Source organism: Vombatus ursinus, unplaced genomic scaffold (genome assembly GCF_900497805.2).
Source record: "Vombatus ursinus unplaced genomic scaffold, bare-nosed wombat genome assembly UNPS02014791.1, whole genome shotgun sequence".
In the NCBI taxonomy this organism is placed as follows: Eukaryota; Metazoa; Chordata; class Mammalia; order Diprotodontia; family Vombatidae; genus Vombatus; species Vombatus ursinus.
The window spans coordinates 81,027,763-81,053,074 of NW_020954569.1; the positions used below are offsets into that span (position 1 = coordinate 81,027,763).

Sequence of the window (25,312 nt, forward strand, 5' to 3'; positions counted from 1 at the left end):
GAGACAACAGCTAGAGCCAGCACAGTGCTCCACCACATACTAAATACTTAATAAATGTTTGTTGAATTGAATGTTAAATCTACCTATTAGAATATTCTCCAATACTTAAAAAGATAAGTGATTTTAGAGGCCTGGGTATTCCCCTCATTCATACGGACTACAACTCCTACATGCCTGCTTAGATAGAAGCCATTATGGCTCAAGGTCATTACCCAATAACCAACCTTCTAGCAGGGAACCTGTCTGAATTTAGCTAAGCTAATCCTTCGAAGAAAAATAGTTTGGCTATGGACTTGCACTTAGCTGATATTGTTTCTGAGATCAAAACACTACCTTTACACTACAATGTGGCATTAAGATAGGACTTTAGTGGAGAATGAGAATCTTAACATTTTTAAAAAGCCCATGGACTTTAAAAACTCCCATAAGGATTTTCTTAGAGGTATTTCTGAACTACATATTTTTACCAAAAAAACCTTATTCCTAGGAAAATGTGACAATTTAGCATCTCTCATAGCAGAACTAACCTCAAGAGCTTAATGCATATTTATGTTTTTCCCCCAAGATGACAGACTCTGACTGTGGCTAGAAAGACCAAGAAGGTCCCTTCCACATTGTATATTCATATGAAGACTGTTTCTTGAGTCTGTAGCTTCTATTACAACTTCTTTACTCCAAAGTCTGAGGGTATTTTTAGTTTTGAGAACACTTGATTACATGTGAAACAACATGGTGAGAATGTTGAATTCTTATGAGCATAGGTGGGAGATTATTATTTTGGGATAGAAGAATCCCTTTCCTTAGACAAACCCTTGGAAGCATCATTCTACTGGGACTTTGCTCTGACATATTCTCTATCGACTTGCAATAAGCTATGGCTATATTAAAAACAGACTGGAGATAAAGGAGGTATCCATAAATTGGTGAATGACCAAATAAATCATGGCACAAGAATGTGACGCAATATTGTTGTGTCAAAAGAAATGAACAATATGAGAAATTGAAAGAAGCACAGGAAACTCTATAGGAATGGAGGCAGAGTGAAACAAACAGTTGCGAGAATAGAAATGATGACAATAACGTGATTTTTGAAAAAACAAAACAACAAAATGCAACCAAACTCTGACTAACTGTAATGAACAATTTTAGTCACATAGAACAAGAGATGTCCTTCCCAGAAGAAGAGTCCTTCCTTCTTAGTAAAGAGGTGGGGGATGCTGCAGATGTGGAATACTGCCTATACTGTCTCAGTTGGTCTTAAGTAATTTTTCTGTTACAAAGGGAGGTTCAGCAGGGGTAAAAGTGTGTATGGGGGTGTGGGGCATTATATAAGGAAATGACCGATGCACAAACAAAAAGCATAAATTAAACAAAAAAAACCACAAAGAACCTTCAGTGACTTTTTTTTTTTAAATTTAACTCAAGCGCCAAACAAAACAAGCATTTCTGTATAAGACAGAGCAGAATATAAAGAGGACTGAACATGAAACTACGGATTTCCATCATGTACAGCTTGATAACAAATTCAACACAGAAATTTCAAAGCTAGCCTGCTTGTCTATGATTTCTTCTGGTCCTTTTAATATTCTATTCTGTCCATTAAAAAACACTCCAATGACTCTTTTGTTTCCTCTTTTTGGCAATCCTCTCTCTTCCATAACCCATCTATCCCTCTCCACCTTAAAAAAAGAAATACAAAACCCTTGGAACAAATCTATGGAGTCACACCAAATAAATCCCCACGTTGGCCATTTCTGAAAATGAATGTCTTCATTCTGCATCTTGAATTCATCACCTCCTTTTTATTATGGGGAAGATTCCTCATTTCTTATAGGATTGAAAAAAAAGGCTTGGGCTATTAAGAGAACAGGGAGAAAATGACTTCCTTTATCTTACAGTCCTTATCTGTTTTGGGCATCTATTTTTGGTCTTCAGAGAGTAAAAAAGCTCCTTGGGGGTAGGGAATATACCTGTAAATTCTATATATTCCCAATACAGACACAAGTATTGAATAATAAAATTTCATTAATAACCACCAAATATTAAAGTATTAAAAAGTCCCTGAATAAAATTCATGTGGTTGAAGAAAGTTCAATTGCTACAGATTCAAAACCATGACTGAAAGTAATCTAAATACCTGATGATATCCAGCCAGTTGCTACTTTCCAATAATGAAAACCATTTCACGTCTGTGTCCCAAAATTCAGAACTGTTGTCTGCAATAGTAGAAAAAAAAAAAGTTATATCAACATTAAGTAAGACTTAAGAATTTTATTATTTAATACTTGGAGTACTATATTAGGAATATAAAGAATGTAGAGACATATTTCCTACCTCCTAGGAACTTTTTTACTCTATGAAGACCAAAAATAGACCCCCAAAACAGAAGGGGAAGAATCTAAGACTAGGGTAAGGTAAGTCAACAAGAGGCCTAAATTAGAAAACTCTCTTCTACATATCTGTCAATCCTGATGGCAAGAAGCATCTGAACGTTACCATAGAGTAAGGAAAAGTGCCATCAGTCATGTGACCCAGTTATCATTTCTTTCCCCATTTGAAGACAAGTTATTTTTGTTGTGTACTCCTCACCTATTAGGAACAGCTGTTTAAATTTAGAGTATGAAGTCTGGATTTCCTGTAGGGATATGAAGGTATTTGACAGTTCTTCAGTTTTTAAATTTTCATAAGGTGGCTTGTGGATGGTCTTGTAAATTCTAGATATCAAAAAATATCAAGAGATAAGAAGAGGAAATAGGAATCAAAGTAATCTACAAGTATTTAAAACTCAAAGTCCCTGTAGTAAGAAGATATCAACAGTTGGCAAAAATGAATATATTACTGGGTATTTAGACTAATAGTAACAACCACAAGCACTTTTTATAAAATTGAGTTTCATAAACATGAATCGAGGTAATTTACAAGTATTAAGTCCATGTTGTAAAAGGATATCAGCTAACTGGAAGAAATCAATGTTTTATTAGGTATTATTATTTATGTTTCTGAAGACTATGACCAAGCATAAGCATTTTTCATTTTTAAAAAAGTCACTTATGAGGAAAAAAAAAAAAGAACACAAATGTAAGAAATTACTGACCCATCCAAGAAGGCTTTTTGTATCTGTAAATTGGAGTCATCTTGTTCTTTGGGGAAAGCTGACATTTTCAGAAGGGCACAACCATTATGGCAAGACCAGCACCAAATCTAGAGAATGAAAAGAAACATTTTTCCAGGGATCACGTACACAACAACCCATTAAGCCAGTCAGACACTCAAACTCACACAGGGGACACTGCTATAATTTCAATGAGACAAAGATGCTTTTTTAGTGAACCAGCAAGTTTCATATAGCATAGCATTTATTCATGATATTCTTTTCTCAATAAATTCTCCAATGGCAGGGGGAAATTTGAAAATTAGGGGTGGTTTCTGGAGTCTTGCCTTATTTGATCATTAAATATATTTCCTGCCTGATTGTGGTTTGGAATACAAAGAAAACAAGCTCTGCATGCCACCGTTTATGAAAAATATACTACTGAGTCTCCAAGGATTCCTCCTATGCTTACAGAAATCATTTCAGATGACTCAAAATGATTCCTTCTTTAAACTAGATTTTAAATACTTGATGGATGTCAGGAATATGAGTTGGCATCTTTTCTGCAACTTACAGTTTTTCAGAGTTACTTTGAACCCTGAGAGGTTAAGTTACTTGCCAGGGTCACACAATTAGTACTGTGTCAGAGGCAGCTCTTGCAAGAAGTTTTTTCAATAAAACTGGGGTAAAGCTTTGTGAAGACAGTCTCAGGCCAGGCTGTGATAGCCTCCCTTTTTGAAGCAGTAGCACTACCACCTCTGGGGAATCCCTAAGATATTTCTAGATCCCTGTTGGAATGAGGACAAACTACTAAGTATTAGAAACATAAACCTAGAGCTCTAAATAAGTTGATTTTTCTGTGACAAATAAAAAAAAATACATGTTTAAAGGCAAATGATATAAGCATTTGGCTTTCAGGATACTTAGGCTTCCACAGGTACTTACAGGTATACCTCGTCCTTGAAAACATGAGATATCCTCTTCAGAAAGAGAAACAGGAACAACAAAGTAGGCTGGCAGCCTATAGGGAAGAAAGAATGCATTCTACTACCAAAGGCTGGTATTAATTAAATCAAAAAGCTGAGATTCTAAAACAAAGAAATTCAAGCACAGCCAAGGACAAAGGACCATATTTCTCTAATTAATGAGAACTAGCTCCAATATATTTTCTCTCTCTCTCTCCCTCTCTGTGTAGAAAGAGCACTCACTGGATAGGAAGTCACAAGACAAGGATTCTAACCCCATCGGTGCCAAAAACTAGTTGGATAATCTCAAAAAACCATTTACTTCTCTGGCCCTCTGTTTCTTCATCTGTAAAATATTCCTTTCAATTCCGAAACTCTATGACATTAGGGAAGGAAGAAGGACTGGATTTCAGCGAGTAGGGAACTTTAAGGCAAGGAAACTCCCTCTCTCAATGCTGTATTTGGCATTCAAAGCCTTTCATAACCTGGCCCCCTCCTACCTTTCCAGGCTTATACTTTACCCCCTGACAAATACTCTTCTACTCAGTAAAGCTGACCTCCTGGCTGTTCCACAAACAAGATAGTCCATGTCTCAGCTCCAGGCATTTTCTCCAGTTGTCCCTCATGCCTGCAACACTCTCCCTCCTCAACTCCAATTACTGACCTGATTTCCTTTAAATCCCACCTTTTACAGGAAGCCTTCTTTTCCCAATATCTCTTAAATCTAGTTGCAGGGGTGAGGAACCTGTGGCCTCGAGGCCACATTCAGCCTTCCAGGTCCTCTAGGTCTTCTGGGTCCTTTTGACTGAGTCCAAGTTTTACAGAACAAATCCCTTTATTAAGAGGATTTGCTTTGTGAAGTTCGGATTCAGTCAAAGGGCTGCACTTGAGGACCTAGACGGCCACATGTGGCCTTGAGGTTGAAGGTTCTCCACCCTTGATCTAGTGCATTCTCTCTGTTAATTATTTCCTATTTATCCTGTATATAGCTTGCTTTGTACATATTTGTTTGCATGTTATCTCCCCTGTTATGTAAGCTCCTTAAAGGCAGGAGCTGTCTTTGCCTCTTTTTGTATCCCTAACACTTAGGACAGTGTTTGGTACATAGTACTCACTTAATAAATGTTTATTTACTGATCAGTCAGCACATTCTCTTCAACTTATGGTCTTAGAGACACATCTAGAGCAGTGATCAGCAAACTACAGCCTGTGGGTCAAATGTGGCCTGCTTCCTGTTTTTGTACAATGTAAGGTTTTTACATTTTAAACAAATTTTTGTTGTATTTTAAAATGTAAAAACTACTTTTAGCTTACAGATTTGTACAAAAACAGGAAGAAGGCCTAATTTGATACTCGGGTCATAGTCTGCTGACCCCTAGCCTGAACACTGAGAGGTTAAATGATAGGTCACAAAAATGGCAAGGTTTGGCAACACACTGAATAGGTGGGGCAAATAAGCAGTTGAGTATAATGACAAGGTTACAAACAAGGGAGAAGGGAGGTGCCTTTTATAGAAATAAGGAACTTAGGATGAGGGGTGGGTTTGGAAGGAAAGAGAAGTTCTGTTTGGGACATGTTGAGTCTGAGATGTTCCAGGCCACCCTGTTTGAAATGTACCACAGGCAGCTGGTGTTGAGGAAAGAATTCAGAGCAGACAATGAGGCCAGATATAGAGAGACTGAGTCAGAGCCATCCTTGACTCTTCCCTCTTCCTGACTTCCTTCCCCAGTCAGTGGCCAAACCCCGATGATTCTATCTCCACATCTCTTGCCTCCAGCCTGTTCTGTCAGCTCACAAGACCGCTCTCTCCTGAACAATGGCCTTCCCAATCAGTTTCCCTAGCCCAAGTCTTTACACTCCCTACTCCATCCTTCACACAGCTGCTGCATTAATAACTTCCAAAGCACATCACTCCTTTATTAAAAAACAAACAAACAAAACCCTGATGAAGTACCTTATTACATCTCAGATACCATGCAAATTTCTCAGGCTGCTACTTAGGAAATATCCAATCTTGCTCAGGGAAGTTAGGTGGTATGGTGGATAGAGTTGCTGGGCCTGGAATCAGGAAGACTCATCTTCCTGAATTAAAATTCGGCCTCAGACACTTACTGTGTGACATTGGGAAAGTCCCTTAACCCTGTCTGCCTCAGTAATTCATCTCTAAAATAAGTTGGAGAAGGAAATAGCAAACCCATTCTAGTATCTTTTTCAAGAAAACCCCAAGCGCAGTCACAAAGAAAGGGACGTGGTTGAACAACAACAATCTTGCTCTAGACTATACCTTTCTGTTCCAGCCCAAGTGACTTCGTAGGTATTTCCTAAACTTAGCATTCCCTGTCCTGAGGCCTTTGCCCATGCTGTACTGGACTGCACCTCTGGCTCTTAGGACTTGCGAGCCTACCTCAAGGCTCAGTTCAGGTGTCGCCTCTTCTGGGAAGGTTTTCCTAATACTTCCCATCCAGTTCATAGCTCACCTTTGGACAGCACTTTATAGTTTTTGCAAAGCACTTTATGTCATCTCATTGAGCCTATTAACAACCCTGTGAGGCAGGTATCTATTGTTTCTCCATTTTCAAGATGAGGAAACTGGGGTTAAGAGAGAGTAAGTGATTGCTGATGATTTCAAGGTCAAGTCTTCCAAACTGTCACTTCAGGACTCCATTCATTAATGCCACACTACAACTGTTAATGTGCCTTTTCTCACATTCAGTTACCCTGTATTTGGTTGTATGTGTACATAAACAGAATGTTATTTATTACATTACAAAGACTTTCATTTTTGTTGTTGTGCCCCCAGCACCTAGTATACTCTATCTTGAAAAGGGGCAACATCGAGGGCCAGTCTTGGAACCTGACAGACCTGGGTTCAAGTTCCACTTCTGACACATAGTGGCTGTCTGATCTTGAGCAAGCCATTTTACCCCTGAATGCTCTAAGCAATTCTCTAAGACTATAAGTTGCCAAGAAGATGATGACCTGCATTGGTAGAAAGAGTTTCCTCACCAGGAGGACCCTGTGGCAATGAAACCAGGGGTCCAGTCCCTGTCCCTGTACCCTAAAATAGGGGCCTGAAGTGCCAACCTCACCGGGCTATTATGAAAATAAAATGAGATAATTTATGTAAAGCACTTCACAAACTTAAAATGCTATGAAAACTTTGGCTATTATTCCACAGAGTAAACAATAAAACATCTACTGAACCAAATTCCTTTCTCAGTGGTATAGACACAGGAGGACAAGCAATCACATCTGAGCACGCTGCCTTCAGAGCAGTGGAGGTATCTATAGCTACCACATGAATAAAGAAAGCTAACACAGCAAACAGCTTCTGACAGGGGTCCATCAACAATAACTAGCTAAGCGCATCAGCAAGTCCAGTCTGCCCTCTATACCCAAGAGGGAACTTTTAGAGACTCTTATCACTTTTACTGAGAACACAGTTCCTCAGCAAATAGCACAAGAGAAAAGACATTTTGTCCCAAACCATGAAATACAGCTGTCACAATACTAGAATTCAAGGACCTTTTAGGTTATATATCCCTTTCTCCCTACCAATATTCTTACTGTACAGAAAATGTGTCAACTGGTCCCAAATACCAGATTTTCAGACATAGTTAAACAAGGTACGCCTTTACTGGGCTGAATTTTAAAAGTGTCTCACATTAAATTATTATTTATTAAACATATACAAACCAAATGCTATATAGAAAACCATGAAGTAGATTTAAATGCAACCAGGTATGAAGCCTCAGTTCTCAGAAGCAACCCTGGTTCTGAACAAAGCAGCTCTTTGCTTCTTCCTCTCAAAAAGCCCCTTTCTTCAAGAAAAGAAACTAAAATTACCCAGTGGCATGAAGAAAAATTTAACCATGAGGCAAGTGGGGAGAATTCCAGTCGGAGTGGAGAGTAGGCTCTTTGTTAAGTGCCAACACCTGCACTGTTCACTTACTGGCAAGCCCATTAAAGTGATCTCCAACAGAAATGTTTCAAAATTTCCCTTCAAGCTTCTACCTGAAGTTAGAAAAGTCAGAAAAGATCTGGCAGCTAGAGGAATAAAACAGGATATCCTCAAAAAAAAAATATGACACAAAAACCATATTGTTTTCATTTCAGAGATTCCAAATTCATAAGTAGTCTCTGTCTATACGAAATTCTATACACTAAGGTGTTACTGGTAGGAATTTTTGGTTATTCTGCTCCATGAGCTTCCCAGGAAGGCATGAGGACCTGACAAGCCCTTTTGTTGTCCTGGGTGGGGATCTGCCAGAAGGTGGCCAGATTTATAACTATAAGTAAATACATCATTTTTTAGTCAATGAAAGAAATTCTCCCTGGGGTGTTATCTACTTGGCAAAGAGTTACAAGGGATAATTTGTCAAGTTTTAACAACCTTGGGTTTTGCGGGGATAAAATGAGATCATACCTGTAAAACCCTTTGCAAACATTGAAGTGCCACTTTAAAAGTTAGCTGTTATGAGCTGACTGATGCACACAGGAACATGAACCCAACTGCTCACATCAGCGACCTCCCTGGCCCAGTAACTGTCTTTGACGTGAGTATCTAAGGACAATTTGTGGCAAAGTGTGACATACATCTCAACAGATGAATAACTATTAATCCCTTCTATTTATGTAATAATCTACGGATTTATCTAACATTCTCTGAATGTTAAACAGAAGGTTCTTGTAGTAGCTATCAATCTGGGAATGCCTACAGAAGATTCTAACACAGGATAGATGTGCTTTAGGGATAATAATAATAGCTGCAGTTAACATTTCTATAGCACTTCATCTCATTTGATTCCTGCAACAAATCTATAAGGTAGGTGCTATTACTGTGATCATTCTATACATGAGAAAATTGAGACTGAGAGAGGTTAAGTGACTTGCCTAAAAGTCTGTACTTAATAAATAAGCACACAATGTTTAAAAAGAGTGGTGGAGGGAAAACTGATGCAAGCAGGGTTTCCTTTGGGAGTCTAATTATTTGGGCAATATGTCAACCAGCACTTCTTAAACTATAGGTCACGACCCCACATGGGGTCACCACCCACAGTTTAAGAAGTGCTAAAGGGGTCTCGTGTGGAAAAAGTTTAAGAAGCCTTGGTTTAGAGAACTGAGAACTTGTTTAAATGATTATGTAGTGGTTCTTAACTTTTTAATGAAATAGACCTTTTTGACAGTATGGTGAAACCCATGGATTCCTCAGAATTATGTTTTTAAATACATAAAATATACAGGATTACAAAGGAAACCAACTATATTAATAAAAGCTATTTTCTATATAAAGCTTTAAAGTTTGCAAAGTGCTTTATAAAAATACATCATTTTTATCAGAAGTGGGTGCTATTATTAATCCCCATTTTATAAAAGAGGAAACTGAGGCACAGAGAGGTTAAGTGACTTGCCCAGGGTCACACAGCTAGTAAGTGTTTAATATCGGATTTGAACTCTGGACTTCCCAATTCCAAGTACAATGTTCTAACTACTGGGTCACTTAGTTGCCTCTTATTGAAATATTAACAAAACCATAGACATAAGACACCAGGGTAAGAATTCCTGCCATAGAGGGATCCTGGAAAAGGGCACGCTTTAGGCTTGTCCTATCTATCCAAGGGACATAGGACCCCAGTCTTAAGCAATAATAATTTGATGATTTTTCTTTATTGCTTTACTCTTGGTTCACTTCAACAGTTCCTTTAAAGATTCGTCTGGCCAAATGACATACAAACATGAGGAAAATCCCCCTTTGTCAGCATTTACTTGCTAGATTAAGCCATATCCCTTGCCAATTATTACAGATGCTATGTTTTTATGTGTGCTAGACGGAACAACAAAAAGTTACTTTGAAAATTCTACCATCAAGCTAATCAATTGAAGAGGTTTTAGAGCATGAAATAGGGCTGAAAACAACAAGGTGTGTCAGGTTCAAACTCCATTGAATACATTTCATCCCCCGCTCCAGAAAAGGTCATGGTTCAGGCTGGCAGCTGACTACAGGACTTGACAGAACCTACTGATTAACAGATCTACTTGTTGAGGAAACCTCTTTGAGCAGGGAGAGACAATTTAACTGATTGCAAAACACTATGAAATGCTACAATGATGGTAGGGATTTTAGGAGACACTGAGAGCAGGGCCTTGAAGACCTTTTTTCAAATGAGCATCAAGAACTAAGTTTTTAAAATGCGCTGAGCTCCTAGAAACAAAAAGGGCTTGGGGAGCAACAGGGACAGTTGCAACTACAATTCCCACTTCAAGGTAAAAGAAGCTGTATACTTGAATTTTGCATAGCACAGTTTCAAAGTCTACACAATAACACCTTTTGTCATGTTCAAGGTTTCTTTTTAAAAAGCACAATATTAAAACCTTACTTTTCACAGACTTTATAGCCTTCATTGGCACTCACTGCTTTGTATTTTATGTTTCCTTTCGTTCGTTCCAACTCCCAACGCCAGTCCTTAATTGTGTCAAACATCACGGTTTGGTGTGGGGGACCTGTGGCTAACAAAACAAAAATAAAGGGATTAAAATGAGATTTTCATGAAACATTCATATTGCAGTTATATGAAAGTTATATGAAATCTCAGATTTGAGATTCTTTCCCTTTTTCATGTGCCCACATCAACCAAATTTAATACACTTAATTTTTACAAAACCATTCATTTCTTACTCTTCATCTTAATCTGAGGGGTGACTGAGGAATCTGGAAGACCTCAGTTCAAATACTACATGTGACACATACAAAGCTGTGTGACCCAGAGCAGGTCATTTACTCTCTCAATGGTCCAGGCAACTCTCCAAGATTGTAAATTACAGAGGAGCTGCATTGATGAAAGCAATTTTCACACCAGGGAATCAGTTCCTATACCAATGAAGAAATCAGGTCCAAGTCAAAAGAGCAAAAATTTTATCCTATTTTCTTCATTAACCAATGACTGTCATTTCACATGACACAAAGATATTTTGATTGCTATTTTTCACAAAGCCCCACACCCAGCTACATTTTTAGCCAGATTACGCAATAATTTAGCTCCTCAAAGAGGCATTTAACTCTGAAGAAAGGCTTGGCAGACACGCTAAAACAATAAATGCATTTTTTTTAGCTTACCACAACATACAGAAAGACACAAGGCTGATTTTGGCCAAGTGTCAAATTTTTCAGTGTAAACCACCCTTTTTATTTGAAGATAGATGGCCACCAAAAGAGAATTTTCTCGTTTAGCAGCTACAGTAGTCATACAATAGCATGTGTCATTCCCCTGGAAGGGAAATCAAGATTCCTGGGGATGGGTAAGGAGAAAGCAGTCATGCGGATACTGAAGCAACAGATGATCATCTCTCTGCCTCACCTGACGTCGGCTCCCATTTGTGAGTCGTGAGAAAGGAGCTAGAAGGGAGAGAAGTATTTGGCTGTGGCCACAGGCAGGTGAGGACACTTGCCAAGACAGTCTCAGATGTTTTTACTCAAACTGCAGTGAACCATTTGGTTCAAATGTCTATCACTGCACATCTGAAAATAAAGATTAACTGTCTGATAAAATCTGTGCCCTTCATTTTGAATAACCCCAGGGAATAAGCACAAATAAAAGGCCCATTTGTACAAAAAACAAAAAAAAACAAAACAAAAACATCGAAAGCCTTCCTCTATGGCTTGAACTGAATGAAGATAGTAGCTTCCTGCTGTTGCCCAGCTAGCAAAGTGAAACTTACAAAGGTCTCAAAGACTATGTCACTCAGGTTCCACAGTCAAGTTTCCCGAAAGGCAAGTCTTTCTCTGAAAGCATATTGATGCTTTTAGAGGGTCTCAGTGAAACACATTAATGAATTATTAGGGCAAATGATGGTTCCAACAGGTTGTCCAGACTAGAGATGTCAAACTCACAGTCAGCATGTGGCAAGGAGTACAAGGAACTAGATTCAAATGGGACTGCGAAACATTTAAAAAAATAAATAAAAATACAACTCAATATAGACAATGTTAATTTACAGTTTTCTAAGTCAGTAGGGAGGGCAGGGATCTGTTTCTATTTGAGTCTGACACGAATGGTCCAGATTACAAGATTTCCATCTCTTCAAATTCCTACATATTTGATTTCTAACTTAAAATTGGTCAAATTAATTGCTAAATTTAACATCTATTTGTATAAAATTCCTCAATGAGAGTGGCAGATAAGGGAGGAAAAGGGTGGACATAAAAACTGTGAAGAGAAGATTCTGGTCCTTCTAGCTGTGGGTAAGTTAGTGCAGATGAATAAAACGGGCAGGGTCAATTGGGGTAAGGTTCTTGGCATGCTGATCAACATAAGTTAGGGTGGAGAGAAAGTTAAAAACTGGCTAGGCGAGAAATATTCACAGATTGTGTCCAAATTCCAGGAATCAAGACAGAAAGCTAAAATAAAGCCAAGAAGGGCACAGAATTAATTCAAGTAGAGCACAATTTCTCAACCAGCAAACTTTCCAATTAATTACAATAACAGAAGAAATTAGCACCTCCCACTATTTTCATATTAGAACAAACTTAATTCCACATATCTACATTATCATATTAACTGGCACTTATAAGAATAACTCTAAAGCACTCTGTAATCCTTGACTGTTTTCTAAAACAAAACCAAACTAAATGATGGTCAGCACAGTTTTAGTGGATGTGTGCAAGGGTGTGTTAGAACCAGCTCAAATCACCTTTAAAGAGTCAATTATTAAATTTTCAGTGTTGAGCATTTATATCTCAGGAAAAATCATCAAATGCTACAAGCTGAGGCTTGATTTATTGTTTTGCCGATAGTCTAGGCTTAAGAAAGTGATGGAGAAAATGTTAATAATGCAGAGCAAACTTTGAAGTGTGTTATAGAACTTTTTTTCCCCTAGAGAGAGGTTGTTAAACATTAACGTGTGCGCATGTGTGTATTTTTGGTTCAGTCCTGCAATTTTATCAGTGACTGGCAATTATTCTGCAACTTAAAGGGATTTCCTTGGAAACGAATGAAACACATATTGCTGGTTTGCAGAAACTCCCTCTATTAACACATGTTGACACCTTGAAGTGAGAGGCTCAGGTTCACCCAGTCAGTATATGTTAGAGGTGGGACCTGAATCCAGGTCATCCTGACTGAAGTTTATAGTTTAATTTTCTGAAAATTGGTCATAGCATGCATTATATATGTGACAGCTGTCTAGTACCCAGAATATGACTAATCAAAATATCTCAGGACCCAGGTATGCCACAAGAGCATACACCACTGCATTCTAGAATGCCCTTTACATGCCTCTGGAAACTCCCCCACCATTCCATATGCCACTTCCCTGACAAATGTCTGAAGGCCTACGGGGCCACCGGAAAGCAAGGCAGCTCAGGACAAAGAAAGTACAGCAAACGGGTTGATGTAGAGTCAAATCCAGAAAACAGAGAGTGGGAGGATGGTTAGCACTGCTCGCCTTCTCCATCACTCTGGGCAAGGGCTCTGAGCATGTGCTCCAGCAAAAGTCCCAGGTTGCCTAGAAGTCATGGCTCCTCACTCTGCTGACCACACAAGAAAACCAGCAAGAAAACAGGCTGATGGCTCTCAGGAGAACTAGACTGAGGGAAGATCTGTCATCTTTGACTTCCAAAATTTCTTTGTTTTGGCTCCCTTCCTCAGAAAGACACTACTACAAGGTTCTTAACCTGGGGTCCATGATCTTCTTTTCTAAAAAATATTGTGACAACTATATTTCAATATGGTTGGTTTTCTTTGTAATCCTACGCATTTTATTTTATGCATTTTGAGCCCTGAGAAGGGCTTCACCAGACTCCCAAAGGGGTCTATGACACAAAAAAGGTTAATTAAGTACCAGTACACTACAGCAAATGCCCAACTTGTGGTAATTAGACGCTTTTCACACCAAGCCCTGTTTTTTTTTAAAATGTCCTTATATTTATTATTCCCAATTATTGCTCTGATTATTCATTAGACTTTTAGCATGTAATACATTCTCTAGAACCTCCTAGATCAAGACATTTAAGGAGGACAGAAAATTTGCAAGTATCTGTTTCAATGTGTGTTTTTCTATATTCTAAGCAAAAAGAGCTACAATTTATATAGTCTACCTCAAGGGTGGGGAACCTGTGGCCTCAAGGCCACATGTGGCCCTCTAGGTCCTCAAGTGTGGCCCTTTGACTGAATCCAAACTTCACAGAACAAATCCCCTTCATAAAAGGATTTGTTCTGTAAAACTTGGACTCAGGGGGCAGCTAGGTGGTGCAGTGGATAGAGCACCAGCCCTGAGTTCAGGAGGACCTCAGTTCAAATCCGACCTCAGACACGTAATACTTACTAGCTGTGTAACCCTGGGCAAGTCACTTAAACCCCACTGCCCAACAAAACAACAACAACAACAAAAAAAACTTAGACACAGTCAAAAGGCTGTACCCAAGGACCTAGAAGGTCACAGGTTCCCCACCCCGGGTCTACCTTTCCCAAAAGTCAAAAAACCAGTTAAAAAGCTAAATGTTAAAGTTCAGCCATCAAAAACCTGCAGACAAAAACTTATTTTTCCTTAGCCTTAAGTAACCTACAAGACCAAATTGAGACAGAAACAAAAGCAAGAGGAAAAGAGAGAGAGCAGAAATAATGCAAGTGTAATTTTGAGACTTATTTCTCTTCCTAATCCCTACTTCCACTTCCATTTGGGACATTAGAAGAAAAATATTGCTCACCCTCAAAAAAAAAAAAAAAAAAGAGAGAGAGAGAAAAAGAAAGCAGAAATCACATACCTGGATTGTTTTGTTTAGCACTTGCATAGGAAAATAGAAACAATCTTTTAAGTAGTTTAGGAGCCTGGGTATGATGAATTATGCCACTGACAATCTAGGAAAAAAGTAACCACCATCAAGTTATTAAGTACTAAAGACCCAAATATAGTTAAATTTCGTCCAAGAAAATCTCAGAGAAGAAAAGCTCATAATTTTTGCTAGAAACACTTGAGAAAGACAGCCTATGACCCAAGCTTCAGAAACAGCTCTCAGAGCCATCAGTAAGTGGTTAGATTGCCAAATACAGAGGCAAAAGTTTTGCAAACAGTGTTTTTTCTTAAAAATTGAATTTAAGTGCCAACCCAATGATTAATAAAATTTTAAATACAATCTCAGACTCCAGACTACTTATATTCTGATAAAAATATTTAAGTTTAATTTTTTTAAAAAGCCACTTTTTTTTTGTTCTGTGTGTCTATATCTTTTTTCTGTCTCTGTACCTATGAAAGTAACATGGAATAATAATAATAAGAGCTGTGGCTCTGGAATCAGTCAATAAACCTTTACTAAGTGCCTAATATATACTAGGCACCGAGCTACATGCTGGGAATACAAAAAAAGGTCAGTCCCTGCTCTCAAGGAGCTCAGTCTAATTGGGAAGATAACATGTAAACGACTATGTACAGACAATCTATATACACCAGATTAACTGGAAATAATTAATGGAGAGCAGGCACTAGAATTAAGGGGGCCAGGTTCAAATTTCATTCTGACACTTACTACCCAAGTGACTAAACAATAACAATAATAATGACAGCCAGTATTTTTATAGTGCTTTACTTAAATTATCACATCATCCAACAATCTTGCGAGGTAAGTGCTATTATTGTTCCCATTTTACAGATGTGCAAACTAAGGCAAAAGGAGGCTAAATAACTTTCTCCAAGGTCACATCAATCCATCTTACTACCTGTTAGGAAAACAGGTTGAAACTACTTATTACGGTGATCTTTTTGGGCTACCTGGAGATATCCAGTAACTAAACTTGCCTCCTCCCCTTAGTATAGACAACAGAGTTGATTACAGAGGTTAGTTTGAGATTAAGATGAATCTATCCAGACTCAGGTATCATACTAACCAGCAAACAACTAAAGAGCTGGAGTAACACATGGATATTATTTGCCATAGACAGAAAGCAAACAAACTGAATTCCCATCAGATTTCTACTGAAGAGTTTAACGTGGGGGGGAAAAAAAAGGCTCACTATATGTTCTATATCTTGTTATGTGCAAGTACAGGAACAGTGGTCCTGGTCATTTTTTTAATCCACCAGCTTATGTCACATCACTTTTCTCTGGCTCTGGGTAGTTAAGGTTTACTGACTCCAAAAGCACAGCCCTTTCTGTAAGGTTCAGTTTCCATCACTGAACCCACAGTTCTGTCTTCCTCACCTCCACACTTCCTTTCAAGTCTTTCATTTGTGCTTTTCCTGAGGCATCAAGGTCACAGACCTGTCAGCTTTTGTCTGGGAAGCCAACAGCTGGGGGGTGGATTGCTGCAGGCTTTATCTCTTTAGTCAACCCCACCTGCAATGCCCCTAACTGCCTTCACAGAGAACTACTATGACTTACCCATTCCTCTGCCTGGTGAAGGACTGGAAAGCAAGATGTGAAAGAATGAAGACCCTCAGAAGTTGGCAGTAAATACACAGGCTGGCTTAATTGCATTTTGAGTACAGCCTAAATGCAATAATGCATCACTACATCATTTAAAAAAAATTGTCAGGACAAGCTGTTCTTTTCCCCCCTTTTTTGCAATATAAGCAAAACAAACGACCCATTCCCTCTCAGGATTCCAAGGAGAAAATCTAAAGGGAAATAAATTCCCCAAACATATGCAAATAGTTACCCTTTTAACTTCCTCTTCCTTCGTGTACCTCAGGCAGAAGTGAAATACTCGGAGGTCTTTGCAGTGGATGATGAGCTTTTCAGGGTATTTCTTCAGTTGTCCAAACAATGGTTTTTTTTTCTCATCAAACACTACAGGAAAAAAAAATCCAAGTCAGCAAATGAGATGAGAAAAGAAAATTGGGTTACAAAGGCACAAGGCTGATAAGCTAATGTTTGAAGAACCAAGGCAGTGGCTGTAAAAACAGTGCTTGTTCTCCAAGGGGATCCCACTGAGCAAGAGCACCCTACGTGCCCCAGGCTCCACGAGGTCATGATTCCTCACACCAGCAATGGAAGAGGCTGCTTCCTCTCAGGAGAGCTAGACTTCACTGATGTCAGGAAAACAGGATCCTGAAACTAAGAATTACTAAGGAGAGAGATCACCAAGGGAAAACCATCTCACGGAGGGGCCATGGCTCTAGAGTGGGAGGAATGGATGAATGTATCTAGGTTCTCATTTTTGTTCAGTAGTTTTAGTTGCGTTTGACTCTTCGAGTCCCCCTTTGGGGTTTTCTTGGCAGGGAGACTGGAGTGGTTTGTCATTTTCTTCTCCAGCTCATTTTACAGATGAGCAACTGAAACACACAGGGTTAAGTGACTTGCCCAGGGTCATCCAGCTCGTAAGTTTCTGAGGCCAGATTTCAACTCAGGAAGATGAGTCTTCCTTGACTCCATGCATGGCACTCTATCCACTGTACCACTTAGCTGCCCTTTTTTGCTGCCTTAGTTTTTTTTATGGGGCAGCTAGGTGGTGCTGTAGCTAGAGTGCCAGGCCTGCAGTCGGGAAGACCTGAGTACAAATCTGACTTCAGATACTTACTAGCTGGGTGATCCTGGGTAAGTCACTTAGCCTTGTTTGCCTCAAGTTAGGTCACTTAGCCCTGTTTGCTTCAGGTTCCTCATCTATAAAATGAATTGGAGAAGGAAATGGCAAACCACTCCAGTATCTGCCAAGAAAACCCCAAATGGGGTCACAGAGAGTCAGACACGACTGAAATGACTGAACAACAACACAAAGCACATACATAAGTACTGTGTTCTATTTCTTTTGCTATAATCCTTCATACTTAGTATACTAGAATCACAGTAGATGTCTGATAAAATTCTACAGCTCTAAACTGGTTAAATTCTGAGTAAGATCCATATTGTGAACTGTAGGAAGAAAGGAAGCCTAAGGTTGCCTAAGCAAGTTCTCTTTAACACTGGAAGAAGAGGCATCAATTCAGGGTGTGGTGGATTTGGAATTGAGCGGGCTCTGCTTCTCAGTCTAAAAGGACAGAGAGGCAGTACTGGTGAAGCTGATAGGTCATTCGACTTGGACCAAAAAAGATAGGGGTTCAAATTCTACCTCAGACACAAACCAGTTGTGTGACTTTGGGACAGTCACTTCAACTCCCTACTTCTGTGTCATCACTTTTAGAGTGAATGGAGTGGACTAGATGGTCTCAAAGGCCCCTTCTAGCTCTGACTCTCTGACAGATTTGATTAGATTAACCTTTGGTGGGCACCCTAAATAGCCAAGGTTGTTACTTAACATGGAGTTGACACTGTATGCACAACAGATTTTCAAGATTTGTTTGTGTGTGATACCTTAAAACTCCACTGTAAAGCACACACTTACCTCCATAAATTTGGTCAACACAGTGTAACGTAATATCATTTTCTCCTATCACCTTATTCTTAAATTGAGGCTCCTAAAAAAAAAAAAAAACCAACATGAACAACAAATAAGTCAGAATCCCTAATGGTCAGGATTGAGAAATTGTATACGTTGGGACAGATTGAATCACTATCTTCCTTACAAGTTCCGAGAATGACTGGAAAAAGTGACCACACCTTCTGGGTAAGACATTATGTAGATACATGGCACAAATAGCAAGCTAAAGAAACTTACACTATCGAAACATCCATGGTTAACATCGTGAAGGTTTAGGGTCAAATGACATCCACTCTATTTAGTGGGAAGGGAAACAGGGGGTTAACATCTTTCCTCTATAAATTTTAGAAGTCACAGAAATCCTCTTCACCTATAAAAGTGAGCAAACCCAAACCTAGAAAAAGGAGAGGGGCAGCTAGGTGGCACAGTGGATAGAGCACCAGCCCTGAAGTCAGGAGTACCTGAATTCAAATCCGGCCTCAGACCAAACACGTGACATTTACCAGCTGTGTGACCCTGGGCAAGTCACTTAACCCCAACTGCCTTAAAAAAAAAAAAGAAAAAGAAAAGAAAAAGGAGAAAAGACCAAACAACGCAGGCTTCTAGGAAATGCATTCTTTTAAAATTTCCACAAGAGGAATGGAAGTCTCTCAATGAGAGGACAAGGTGGCACTAATGGATCACATTCTTCATTAACACCATGGCCCTGCTATTTGAAACCTGAGCTCGACAAAGGGCAAGTCCCAGGAGGTGATCTCTGCTCTGTACTACGAATTGGCTACATTTTCCTTTATACGTAGTGTTCGTTTATTCATGTCTTTGACTCAGCGTACCAACTCCATGAGAGCAGGAACAATTTCTTATACCTTCTAACTCCCCCAGTGCCTAGCACACAGTATTCTACAGAAACATCTAAATTCTGATGGAGGCATTCTCTTGTTAGTGTGAGCATTTCACCGGCCAGTGAAGATAACAGCTCCTCCATGCCACATACAATGGTTCCATAGATCTACAATACAATGAAATACTGGGGAGGCCTTCCTGAGTCTTTTGATGTTTTCATGTACATCTGTGCAGCTTTTAGGTCGTCTACTTGTTATCCTTCACTCTCACTACACATCCAACTCAGCTCCTTTTCTATATTCATATACACTCCTGAGAAGAGCTTTTTTTATACCACATTTCACACCCAAGGTATTATTAGTGACAGGCTAATTACCTGGACCTGGCAAATGCAAACCAGCTTGTAAATGATACTGGTAAAAAGTTTCATAGGGGTCCTGCTACTTAAAGGAATAATCTGAGGGTAGAGATGATTTTTGGCCTTTCTTTGAATGCCCCATGTTCACAGTAAGAGCTTAATAAACACTTTTTGACTGATCAATGAAGATAGCAGAAAAGAAATTCCGTGTGTGTGCGTGCGCGCGAGAGGAGAGATGGGGGGGAAAGAAGAAGAGAGAAAAAGAGAATATGTTACGCACACACACATATATGTAAGAATATATTACATATATTTTCATGTATATATATACATATATATAAATGAGAATATATTACATATATGTAAACTAGAAGCTGGAAGATCCTCTAAGAGGCTACTACAATAGTCTAGGTAATAGTATCCTCATACATTATCATCCAACGTAGACTCATCTCCGAGGAAGGCAATCTTGAAGTCTGTGCAAACGAGTTTCCCACAGATTCCATGCTGACCTGAATCATCCTGGATACACTTAAGCACTGTGCTGGCTTCACAAAGCAGTTGTTCACCTAACCAAAAAAACAAAATAAGTACATGAATTTTCTATGAATAGTATAAAAAATTAAAGGATTACAGTTTTACCTTAGCTAAAAAAAAAACACACCCACATATATTGTGTGGTGTGTGTGTCTCTATATGTGAAAATGCTACTGACCCTTATTTTTTTTTAACTGGATTGGGATGGGATGAAAAAGTTCTGTGAGAGACTGAATTATAGCACAAAAAAATTAAGCACCAAGATAAGTAAAGTCAAAATAGACTGATAGGTCTATGATGGACATTTTCCTGGATAAGCCTGACTTTGAGAGATGGATGTTTCTAAGGAGATGGTATTCATCAGGCCTACATGATCAAGAAGATATGGCAGCAAGACTGTCTGTAACTCATTTTAGCCTAGACAGATATTCCACAAAATCTCTCCGCTGGGTGGCTGAAAGACAAAGTAAAATCTTGCTAATATTTCCATAATCTAGAATCTCTAATCAGTTTTATAGTCACATTTTCTATTTGGGCGGGGGAAAGGGATATGATAAAGTCTTCCTGGCACCTTGGCTGCAAGGTTGGCAGCTGGCTAGCAAAGATGTGAGGCAGAGCAGCTTCTTGCAAAATCATCATAATCACTTGGAGTTTGGCTCTAAGGATAAGGTGCATAACACATGCTCAGAGTACAGAGGTAGGGGTTGTCTGCTCCCAAGAAGAAGAAAAGCTCATGTTTTCTGGAAGTCCATCATAAATAGTAGGAAAAAGGAATGTCATGTGGTGCAAGACTGGAGATACAGTATAATGAGGAAGGGGAGGAAACTATTTTTTCTCCAAAAAAGAAACTCCCTTACATATACACGCTCCCCACTACCCCCAAATACAAATATACAAAAGGGATGAAGGGAAAAGGAAAAAAACAAATTATCCTCTTTATAAATTTCTCATAGTGTCAGTAAAATTGTTTCCCTTTCATTCAACACTCCATATAAGACCAGAGACAAATTTTTGATGCCCCAGAATTGGCAAGAGAACATAGACCAGTATTAATTTACCTTCCATCTTTAAGAAGTTAAATAATTGCTTCTACTTTAAAGAGTAAGACAAGAAAGGAGGTGTTTATCCAACGAAGGTTCATCCAATAGTTCAATCTCTGGAGACAGTAGTGTTTGGGAAAATACATACACAACAGTTAAGCACTTTATTCAGTCTTCAAAATAGCTTCAGAAAAGGCTCTTTAGTTAAGCTGAAAGGAGAAGACTTGTTTAAAAAAAAAAAAAAAGGTTTCCTGTGATTTAAATTCCCTGAAATGGCTTTAATAAGTTTTTCAGCTACACTTTTCCCCCAAACAGAAGGACATCATCCTGTGGTTGAAACACTTTAGATTAAAAATTAATATAAGGCAGCTAATAGGAGGCTTTCTATTTTTTATAATACAAAGCCAGTAGGAGATAATACTTTGAAGCACAGTATACAGTGGCAGATTGCACATTAATTTGTGTGTACAAGGATAAAATTCTTTCCAAAGAGGAGGAACATGGCAGAGTGTACAGAGTACTGGCTTCAGAACATATACTAGTTGTGTGACTCCGGGCAAGTCCCTGGAGGCAACTGTCTCAGACTCTAAGTTGTAGATCTGCAATGATAGAGGTGAGTTTCGTAGACCAGTGAAATCACAAATCTAGACCAAACAAAAGAAAAATAAACTTTTAGATTCTAAGTTGTCAAGAGGAACAGCACTCCTAGAGGCCTAGTGAAATGTGATAGAAACTTAACGATTTCTGCTACTTCCTGGCTGGACCTGAATCCATTTGACTTTGTGGTGAACGGGAGAAATTGCTAGGGATGCCCACGTCAAGCTAAGGGAGGTTCCACATGTTACTCCATGTGACGCAGCTGGTTGTGCCACAGAGTGCCAGGCTTGGGTCCAGCCTCACATAATAGCTGTGTGACCATGGGCAAGTCATTTAATCTCTGCCTCAGTAATGGGAATAATAACAGCACCTACATCCCAGGGCTGTTGTGAGGATCCAATGAGATGATAGTTGTAAAGTGCTCAGCAGAGTGCCTGGCAAAGAGTGGGCACCATATAAATGCTAGTTATTAGTAGAGATCAAAGGGTGGCCCAGGTAATGGCTGAAGTTCCTTTACCCACAAAAAATCCTGTACAGATGTGAAGATGACCTTCCATCTACTCCGTATGTATGCTGTGTGTGCCAAGCTACTAACTAGCTTTTCCACCATTAGAATGTGAGCATCTTGAGGGAAGGGATTGTGTTTTCATCTTTCTTTGTATTTCCAGCACTTAGCACAGTGCTTGGAATACAGTAAGTACTTAATAAATGCCTGTTATTTGACTGAGAAGCTGTATACCTGCTCCAGGTGGTTAATCAGTCACAGACCTGGGGGCAAGTTGTTCCTCAACATGGTCTAAGAGGAGAAGAATGAGGAACAGCTGATGTCATTACATTCATGACTCTTTACAGAAATATTCTCACTAATGCAAGGTAACAAGTTCTTCTTGGTTCTGAACAGTCGGGAAAACAAAGACTTACTCTGGTTGCAGAATTATGCCTTTTATCTTAAGAATAAGAATGCACGTAATAGTATGAAGTCTAGTCTATGGTGGGAATGGAATGAACCAATCACCAAAAAATCACCGGCCCTGCTTGTGCTAGGCACTGTCTCCCAATGCCCAGAGCAATCACGGCAGTTAAGTATTCAGTTTTCAAACCAGCTTCAAAAGAAGGTATACATGGAAGACTGTGAAAAAGGCTTCCAGTACTTTAAAATCCTAGCAAGAAAAAAATATCTTCATTATGTCTTTTTTCAGCTATGCTGCCCCCCAGAACAGATAAACCCATGATCTGAAACACCTGAAACTCAGGTCTCTTTGTTAGGCTCTCAGAGATCCCTGGAATACAGCTGTGCCAAGGCCTACTTGACTGCTAGGCTGGCACATTTCACTTCTTATCTCCTTGCTAGGCTCCTGGAGGACCACAGGACAAATGCAGCCATGCCTCGCTTGTCAGACTGTACATTTATTAAGTTCCTACTAAGTGCCAGGCATGGTTCTATGCTAAACAAAGAAGGCAAAAACAGTTCCTGCCCTCGGGGAGTTCATAGTTTAATGGGGGAAACAACATGCAAACTATATACAAACAAGCTATAAGAGGATAAACTGGTAATCTTCTATAGAGGGAAGGCACTAGAATTAAGAAAGGCTTCTTGTAGAGGGCAGGATTTTAATTGGGACTTGAAGGAAGCCAGAAGGTAGAGAAGAGGAGGAGTGTCTGAACCATGACTTTCAATCCCTCTATGCCTCCATACTTTCCCAGGCCACCACTGTTGCTCTGGCTATCCTCTCCTCCCTTCCCAATCTTGACACTGGTGAATCAGTTCAACCGTGTATTATCCTTTATCTTAAATTCTAGCTCTGAAGTTTTATTGAGGCTCATACCTTGCCAAACTCCAATTATGGACCTCTCCTACCATCTACCTCCTTCACTCCTACTCACATCTTGCTGAGCAGTGCACACGTCACACAACCATCCCCTACAAATTTATGTTATCTAATCCTAACTGATCCCACACTAAATCAAAGCAATCTTTCCTACCTGACTTTCTATCCCACTCACCACAACAGCTGTTTAAACCTTCTGCTTTCTCTCCAAGCTTCCACACATGCCCCTTTCAACACCCTTTCAGCTGAGGAGCTGCCTTGCTAGCTCACTAAAAAAAAAACTGAGGCCAATTGACTTGAGGTTCTTCTTGTCTCACATCCCCTTGAGACGGTCTCCCACTATCTCCTCTTTACTCTAGTCTCTGATGATAACACCTCCTCAAGTACCTTTGATTCTATCCCATTTCATCTTCTCCAAGAAACTGTCCCTTCTATTATGCTCAATCTTTTTTCTTTCTTGCTTCTTTTAAGCACACCCAAGTCTCCCCTAATACTTCAAAAAAAAAGCAAACCCTCATTAGCTCCTAGCATCCCCTGCTACCTTTCATCCTATAGCTCCTTCTCTCTTTCTCAGACAAACTTCATAAAACCATCTATACTTAGTACTCCCACTTACTATGCTCTCAACTCTTCTAAATCTACTGCAGTCTGGCTTCTGACTCATCATTCAACTGAAAATACTCTCCTAATTGCCAAACCCAATGGCCTCCTCCTCAATCCTTACCTTTCCTCACCATCTGCAACATTTGGGACTGCTGACCCTCTTCTTCTCCCGGATCTCTCTTCTCTCTGAGGTCTGTACTATTGTGCTCTCTTGGTTTTCCTTCAATTGACAACTCCTTGATCTCTTCTGCTGGACTTTCCATTTCATACCCACTAACTCTAAGCATCGTTCAAGGCTCTGACCTGGCCCTCTTCTCCTTTCTCTCTATACTATCTTGCTTCATGATCTCATCAGTTACCAGGGGTTCAATTACCATCTCTATGCAGATGAGTCACAGATCTGCAATAATCTTCTAATTGGTCTTCCTACCTCATATCTTGCCCCATACCAATTTACCCTCCAGAGCACCACCAAAGTGCCTAAAGAGCAGATCTGATGAACATCCATTCCCTTTCCCCTGGCCCCATCCCTGCCACTCCAACAAACATCAAAGGCTCCCTACTGCTATACTTCTAGCATAAAATATAAACATGTTTGTCATTTAAAGTTCTTCCTATCCTAATCTCTTCCCATCTTCCAGACTTTTTACACATTACTCCCTACCACACTCTCTATGGTCCAGATATATTGGCTTACTTGCTATTCCATTCCCTTGTCTTTATGCCTTTACAATGGTTGTCCCCTATGCCTAGAACACTTTTCCTCTTTACCTTCTACCTCTTACAACTCCTGGCATCCTTCCTTTAAGACCTGGCTCAAAGCTCACCTTGTGTATGTCTCCCTGTTCTTCCACTCTTTGCTGCTTCCCCTGTAAGGTTACCTTGTATCTGCTCTGTATATAACTTGAGTGTATAAGTTTTTGTTTATATGTGCACACATATGTTAGATATTTTATATTTATTTATATGTCCATATATATGTCTATGTTGTCTCTCCTATTAGAATGTAAACTTCTTGGCTTAGCACAGATAATGTTTAATAAATGCACAATTAATTGGTGAGTTTAAATCCTACTGGATATATCAACTATCCGGTGTTAAGTAG

General features: G+C 39.4%; 1 protein-coding gene across 2 annotated transcripts in view; it reads right to left on the minus strand.

Moving 5' to 3' along the window:
- MTMR12 (myotubularin related protein 12) overlaps window positions 1-25,312 on the minus strand; it is a 78,953-nt gene that overhangs the window by 17,946 nt on the left and 35,695 nt on the right. Inside the window, exons 2-11 of one of the 2 annotated variants that reach the window (XM_027868935.1) lie at window positions 21,197-21,294; window positions 20,031-20,170; window positions 18,365-18,437; window positions 16,703-16,833; window positions 14,816-14,909; window positions 10,434-10,563; window positions 4,037-4,112; window positions 3,095-3,201; window positions 2,590-2,714; window positions 2,138-2,216 (exon numbers count right to left, since the gene is read on the minus strand). In XM_027868935.1, coding sequence (XP_027724736.1) covers window positions 2,138-2,216; window positions 2,590-2,714; window positions 3,095-3,201; window positions 4,037-4,112; window positions 10,434-10,563; window positions 14,816-14,909; window positions 16,703-16,833; window positions 18,365-18,437; window positions 20,031-20,170; window positions 21,197-21,203 — 962 coding nt within the window. In that variant the 5' untranslated portion in view covers window positions 21,204-21,294. The remainder of the gene's footprint in view (window positions 1-2,137; window positions 2,217-2,589; window positions 2,715-3,094; window positions 3,202-4,036; window positions 4,113-10,433; window positions 10,564-14,815; window positions 14,910-16,702; window positions 16,834-18,364; window positions 18,438-20,030; window positions 20,171-21,196; window positions 21,295-25,312) is intronic. The other variant, XM_027868934.1, reaches the window with a different exon arrangement.